At 50.8% G+C, this 6681-nt stretch overlaps 1 protein-coding gene across 1 annotated transcript in view; it reads left to right on the forward strand.

Annotated features, from left to right (window-relative positions):
* The window catches only part of GPI (glucose-6-phosphate isomerase), a 28575-nt gene extending 23777 nt beyond the window's left edge, over nucleotides 1-4798 (forward strand). Inside the window, exons 14-18 of the mRNA XM_040075083.2 lie at nucleotides 186-262; nucleotides 1517-1645; nucleotides 2081-2156; nucleotides 2239-2305; nucleotides 3747-4798. Of these exons, the coding sequence (XP_039931017.1) occupies nucleotides 186-262; nucleotides 1517-1645; nucleotides 2081-2156; nucleotides 2239-2305; nucleotides 3747-3870 (473 nt within the window). The 3' untranslated portion in view covers nucleotides 3871-4798. The remainder of the gene's footprint in view (nucleotides 1-185; nucleotides 263-1516; nucleotides 1646-2080; nucleotides 2157-2238; nucleotides 2306-3746) is intronic.
* The last annotated feature ends 1883 nt before the right edge of the window (nucleotides 4799-6681 follow it).

Below are 6681 nucleotides of genomic sequence, written 5' to 3' on the forward strand. Positions count from 1 at the left end.
AGGAGGTCAAATAAAGCTGAAACTACTGAGCTGTATTGTTACTTCCCCCGACGCAAATAATAATGCTCTTCTGTAAAGCTTTTAAAAGTGACTGAACCTGCCAGTAACTCTGAAAATGGGGGGTAGAAGTGAAGGTTTTCTAAGACTTACCTGATGCACGGTTATTCACCTGGCTTTTTTTACAGGAACTCGCATGATTCCCTGTGACTTCCTGATCCCAGTGCAGACCCAGCACCCCATCAGAAATGGCTTGCATCACAAGGTTAGCTCTTTGTCAGGGGACCATATTTCTTGTGGCTCGTGGCACTGAAGCTTATTTGGTATTGCATTCTGTAATATTTCTAAATGTTCCTTTGAAGCTATACAAAGAGGCTCTGTCAACATTGACAACAGATTTAAAAATATCTAGGTTATAATTGCAAGTTGTAAGTAATATGTAATGCAATGGTATGTTTATTTTTGAAGCAATTGCAGTGACAGCTCTTGGGGCAGCTCAGTGATGTTTCCTGTGGGCCTACTGAAGCTGGAAAGAGTTGAGCAATTAAGTATTTAAAATTCCTTGAATAATTCTAAGGAATGTAGTTCTTGGAGAGTAGGAAGAAACAGTCTCAGACCTGATGTGATGCCATCTCTGAGGAAGCTTTCAAGTATTTCAAAATTTGGTGGATGTAATGGTATGGCTGGGGTGATGGCCTTCTACACAGATGTTTTTAACCTGTCTAGTTTTTAGTTTATCATCTGACTAAGGATTTTCAATGAACTAAGATTTTTCTGAACTTGGAAAGGTGGAAACATGTTCAGGTTGACTATTTACTGCATCTTTACTCACTGAATTTGTCTTGTCATGATTTCAGATTGCAAGTGCTATTTGAATTGTGTAATAGTAATTTTTTGTCAAGTAAGACCAAATACAGGTGAAAATTTAGAGTACAACTTCACAAAAGTAGAGGAAAAAAGGTTTCATTTAACTGTAAAAAAATCTTATTGTATCTTCAGGTAGGGCAAAACCACAGATAAGTCTGCAGGCTGACATTAGACTGTGTAATAAGTTAAAACCTTGCATTGGTTTTGGGATTCATGTATGGTAAGCTGTGGGGATTTTCCTGCATACAGATAAGTAAATACATCTTAGCTGGTTACCTTTGACTAAAGTCTTTGCACCTGGCTTTCCATGAGATGGTGTAGCATGAGATAAAATCATAGATTATACTGTGTGGAAGGGCGGTGTGAAGTCCTGGCTCCTCTGGTGCTGTTGGGAGGCTTGCTGCTAGCTTCAGCAGGAGCAGGATTCTGCAGAACTGTCTTGGTTGGTTTTGGATACTTGTACTTTAGAATAGTAACTAAGTCTCCTGGCACTCTGAAGTAAGAAGCAATAGCTAAAAGTGCTGCATGTTTTACTGCCACAGCATTAAAACTGACTTGTTAAGTCTAGACTAGGTCTTGATACGGGTTCAAGCACCAGGTACGACTGTTCCAGCTATGCAGGTGTTAATTTGTGTTTACTTCCACCTGCTAGATCCTTTTGGCCAACTTCCTTGCTCAGACTGAGGCCTTGATGAAGGGGAAGACGGCTGATGAGGCTCGCAAGGAGCTTCAGGCGGCTGGCCTCAGTGGAGAGGCTCTGGAGAAGCTCCTTCCCCACAAGGTACCCGGGGCTCGGGAGGTGCCATGGCAGTGAGGGCTTTGCTGGGGGCGGGCAGGGCAGCTGGGATGGGGCGGCACCAGTGGGACCTTGGCAGGGCACTTGGAACAGGCTGCGAGCAGCACTTTGCCTCTGAAGCCTTGGAGGTGTTCCAGGAAGCATGGGCCCTCCCAGCACTGCCCTGGGCTGCTGACTTTTGGTTACTTCTTGTAGCCACAGTAGCCAGGAATGGTGCTTAGAGACACATTTTCCTTTGTGTTTGTATCACTCCCATGTTTTTTTACAATTTTACGGTTGAAGGCCTTTAAAGCTTTCAGGACTTTGTATTTGCTGCTAGTGCAAATAGATCTGTGTGGACTCTAAAGAAGATAAAACCTGCAAGTTTCTGATGTAAGTTTTACAACATACTAGATGACAATGTAACTCTTGTTTTGAAAGGTCTTTGAGGGAAATCGACCAACCAATTCCATCATGTTTACAAAACTCAACCCCTTCACCCTGGGAGCCATTATTGGTAAGTAAATACATTTCTCATCTGTGAATGCTAATGAAGACTTTCTGATCAAGTTTATTGATAAACCTCTTTCTCCTTACAGCCATGTATGAGCACAAGATATTTGTTCAAGGAGTTGTCTGGGACATTAACAGTTATGACCAGTGGGGGTAAGTTTCCTTGGTTTGTTTCTTGTATACTACTTGACAGGTTCTTGAATCTATCATGAATTAGAGGAAAGACAATCAAAAATGTTTTTTATACTTAGAACACTTGATTAGGGGATAGTTATAAATGAAGACAGATTTTCTGGGGATAGGATACCATGCCATAAGGCATTATGCAAAGGTTAGCCATGCATAATGACTTGTAGATAACAATTTTGGCAAAGGACTTCCACTGAGTTTAGAAAAATACTATGAATGTAAAAAAGATGCAGTAGTGAGGAAGACAGTCAAGCAGGCTGAACACATGCTCTGAGAACTTAGAAGGAAAATATTTTCCCTGTAGTGTGCAAAAAAAGAATTTTTACCTCTAGATTAGTAAGGAGTTTGAGTGGCATCTGTTAAGCAAAAGATTGATTACCTCTTTAATTTTCCTGTGCTGCAGAGACAGCATTCCTGGCCGAGGTTCTGTGCATGCGGCAGCCTTTGGTTTCATGCAGGCTGCCTCTGTGACTGAGGGTTATGCTGGAGCTCCATGTGTGCAGCAGCAGCTTGGAGGAGTCTGTCACTGTGTCACTTAAAAAATTAATCAGGAGCTAATCAGGTTCTTTAATCTGTAGTAATATGAACTGTAAACATACTGTATGTAGGCTTAGGTAGAGGGATTGGGAAATAAGATTTTTTCAGTCTGCCTATGCTGTGAGGGGTTGTTTTGAAGAGCACATTTGCTCTTACAGGTGTTGAATATCACTTTACACTGAGCTACCTTAGTATTTGTATGTGTTCTCTGGTGCTGTGCTACCACACATGTTCTGTAACACTGTAGCAGAACCTTAAAATAGCAGACTGTCTAGTATTGATGTCTGCTATAAACTCTGAAATCAGGAATGTGGTAGGAGTAAGTACAGCATTTACTGCCACACTTGAAATTCCAGAATGGTATCCAAAATTGGGATGTGGGGATGCTGTAGAACCAGTCTCGTTTCTTGCCACTGTTGGAATATCTGAGGTTCTCAGATGAGGCTGTAATTCCTGGATAGGTACTGGGGGTGCTTCCAGGCTGCAGCTCAGATGATCATTGTTTGGGTGACACAATTCAGTGTTCTGAGCATTGTCATGTTCAGCAGTGAACAGGAGCCAGCTGAATGCAGGCTGCATAATGTAAGTGAATACTGAGGTGAAAAGACTCAACTTTTAAAACAAAATGTTCAGACATCCTGTAATTTGAGCTGTCTGCTCAGCTAAGGAGCTATGAGAACTCCAGTTTTTCATGAATGGCACTGAGTTGAATGCTTCCAACACTAATTTTTGAGGGGTAATGTTCACTGGGAAGTTATTTTTTACTGGCATCTATTTTTAATATCAATGGCTTTAGTAAATACTGTAAGTTGTTAGCACTAATATTGCCTTTGTTTTTTTTTTTCTTTTCCTGCTTTTATAAATACAGAGTTGAGCTTGGAAAACAACTTGCCAAGAAAATTGAGCCCGAACTGGAGTCAGATGCTCCAGTGACATCTCATGATAGCTCAACAAATGGGCTCATCAATTTCATCAAAAAACACAGAGCCTGAAATGAAATACTTGGAGGACATCGACAATCTTACCACTGAGTACCCAAATCTGTTGTAGCTGTGCTTTTTTTAGCCACTTTTAACAAAAATAGCACTTTACAGATGTAGCTCTCTTCACTTGTTGCAGTTAATCTTGTTGCGTCAAGTGTCAAAATTGAACCTAGTTTTGTGAAACCCTGAGATTGTATAGTTGCTTTCTATTTCTGTGGCTGTTAATCTGTAAAGTGCAGCTGGTATGTCCCTTAATTCTTATCCCTCAACTTAAAGATGGTCACCTACTGATACTAGAAAATAAAAGGTATGATGGATGAGTAAAACTTCTTCACTCTGTCTTTAAAGTGCAGCCATAGTAATATTTGTCTCACTCACTGTGTAAGGTCCTCTGAAGCAGAGTAAGCTCATGTTTGTCTTTTGGACTTGTTCTGCTGTAAGTTGGAAACTAGAATGTGTTGAAAGAATCAGACCTACAGCTAGCTGTAGGTTGTTCGGTTACATTTCATCCCTTTTGAGCAAGATACAGACTTTTTTTTTTCCCTCCCCAGTGCTACTGTGAAAATGCAAGTTTACTGATGTTTGGTACAAGATTTCCTGTTTTGTCTGTAAGCTATGTGGACAACTTTCCAAAAAGGAAGAAAGTTCCTGAAGAGACAGTGATATCTTAGCTTTTCCAGTGTTTGTGAAGCAAAAGTTTGGGATCGCTTGGAGAAGAAATGTGGTTTTGGTATCCTCCAGGGGCAATATCTCACTCTTTAATCAGCATCACTGTCTGACAACAATGAAAAAAATAGAGACACCTGCTTGTCAATAAGTTGTTTGTTTATTCTCTTTTGTTCTCTACTACTGTTAACATCTTTGGTAACAAACTGCCATGCTCTGGCTATTGTTCTGTAACACCTTTAATAAACGTAAGACACAAGCATTGAGAAGAGACGTTGGTTCTCATACCCCCAACGCTGACTACACACTGTGAGCTGGGCCCATCTTTGCTGTGTGGCTTCACGGGCAGGGCTGGTTGCTGCGGGCTGCAGGTCCACGGTGCTTCGCCACCATCCTGCGGGGCTGAGGATCAGACCGCTGAGCAGCATTTCCATGTGGACCATGGTCACGAGAAGAGAACCCGCTAGAGGGGAGCATGCTGTTCTCACAGTGGGCTCTGACCCTGTGCTCGGCCCCGCTGACTGCTGTCCCGCCTGCCCCGGCGGGGCCGGGCCGGGCCGTGCCCCGCCCGCTCCCGGCGGGGCCGTGCCGTGTCGTGCCCGCCGCCCGCTCCCGGCGGGGCCGGGCCGTGCCGTGTCGTGCCCGCCGCCCGCTCCCGGCGGGGCCGTGCCGTGCCGTGCCGTGCCGTGCCGTGCCCGCCGCCCGCTCCCGGCGGGGCCGTGCCATGCCGGGCCGTGCCCGCCGCCCGCTCCCGGCGGGGGCTGTGCCGTGCCGTGCCCGCCGCCCGCTCCCGGCGGGGCCGGGCCGTGCCGTGCCCGCCGCCCGCTCCCGGCGGGGCCGTGCCGTGCCGTGCTCCGCTCGCCGCCCGCTCCCGGCGGGGCCGTGCCGTGCCGTGCCCGCCGCCCGCTCCCGGCGGGGGCCGTGCCGTGTCGTGCCCGCCGCCCGCTCCCGGCGGGGCCGGGCCGTGCCGTGTCGTGCCCGCCGCCCGCTCCCGGCGGGGCCGTGCCGTGCCGTGCCGTGCCGTGCCGTGCCCGCCGCCCGCTCCCGGCGGGGCCGTGCCATGCCGGGCCGTGCCCGCCGCCCGCTCCCGGCGGGGCTGTGCCGTGCCGTGCCCGCCGCCCGCTCCCGGCGGGGCCGGGCCGTGCCGTGCCCGCCGCCCGCTCCCGGCGGGGGCCGTGCCGTGCCGTGCTCCGCTCGCCGCCCGCTCCCGGCGGGGCCGTGCCGTGCCGTGCCCGCCGCCCGCTCCGGGCCGGGCCGTGCCGTGCCGTGCCCGCCGCCCGCTCCCGGCCGGGCCGGGCCGTGCCGTGCCGTGCCCGCCGCCCGCTCCCGGCGGGGCCGTGCCGTGTCCCGCTCGCCGCCCGCTCCCGGCGGGGCCGGGCCGTGCCGTGCCCCGCTCGCCGCCCGCTCCCGGCGGGGCCGGGCCGTGCCGTGCCCCGCTCGCCGCCCGCTCCCGGCGGGGCCGGGCCGTGCCGTGTCCCGCTCGCCGCCCGCTCCCGGCGGGGCCGGGCCGTGCCGTGCCCCGCTCGCCGCCCGCTCCCGGCGGGGCCGGGCCGTGCCGTTGCCCCGCTCGCCGCCCGCTCCCGGCGGGGCCGGGCCGTGCCGTGCCGTGCCCCGCCCGCCGCCCGCTCCCGGCGGGGCCGGGCCGTGCCCCGCTCGCCGCCCGCTCCCGGCGGGGCCGGGCCGTGCCCGCGCGCGGGGCGCCCCCTGCCGGCGCGGCCCGCTGCTGCCACCTCGGCCTCAGCGCGCCGGGCGCCGCTCCGTGCCGCGGGCCGAGGCTGCGCCAAAGCCGTAAAGGGGCTTTACAATGAGCTGGTTTTCCCTGCAGTGGTTGAGGAGGCCGCAAGTAATGTGCAAGGGAGGGTTTGTGGCTGCGTTTTGAAGATGAGATGGTATAAAACGCGCCTATAGTTCAGGAAGCTGCTGTCAGTGGCAGGAAGTTTTCGTGGCCTTTGGGTCTTCTGCTGTTCCCTTACAGGGACTCAGCGCTGTTCTCTGACCTGCGCCCTCACGCACGTCCTGTGGAATAACACAGCTACTTTGTGACTCTGTTTCTTGAGCTCTGCTGAATTAGTTTAAACCCTTTCATTTAATATCAAGCCAGCACATTCCTGCAAAAATACAAGTGATTTCTGCATAAATTGTGCTCTGGTAATG

Source organism: Hirundo rustica, chromosome 11 (genome assembly GCF_015227805.2).
Source record: "Hirundo rustica isolate bHirRus1 chromosome 11, bHirRus1.pri.v3, whole genome shotgun sequence".
Taxonomy (NCBI): Eukaryota; Metazoa; Chordata; class Aves; order Passeriformes; family Hirundinidae; genus Hirundo; species Hirundo rustica.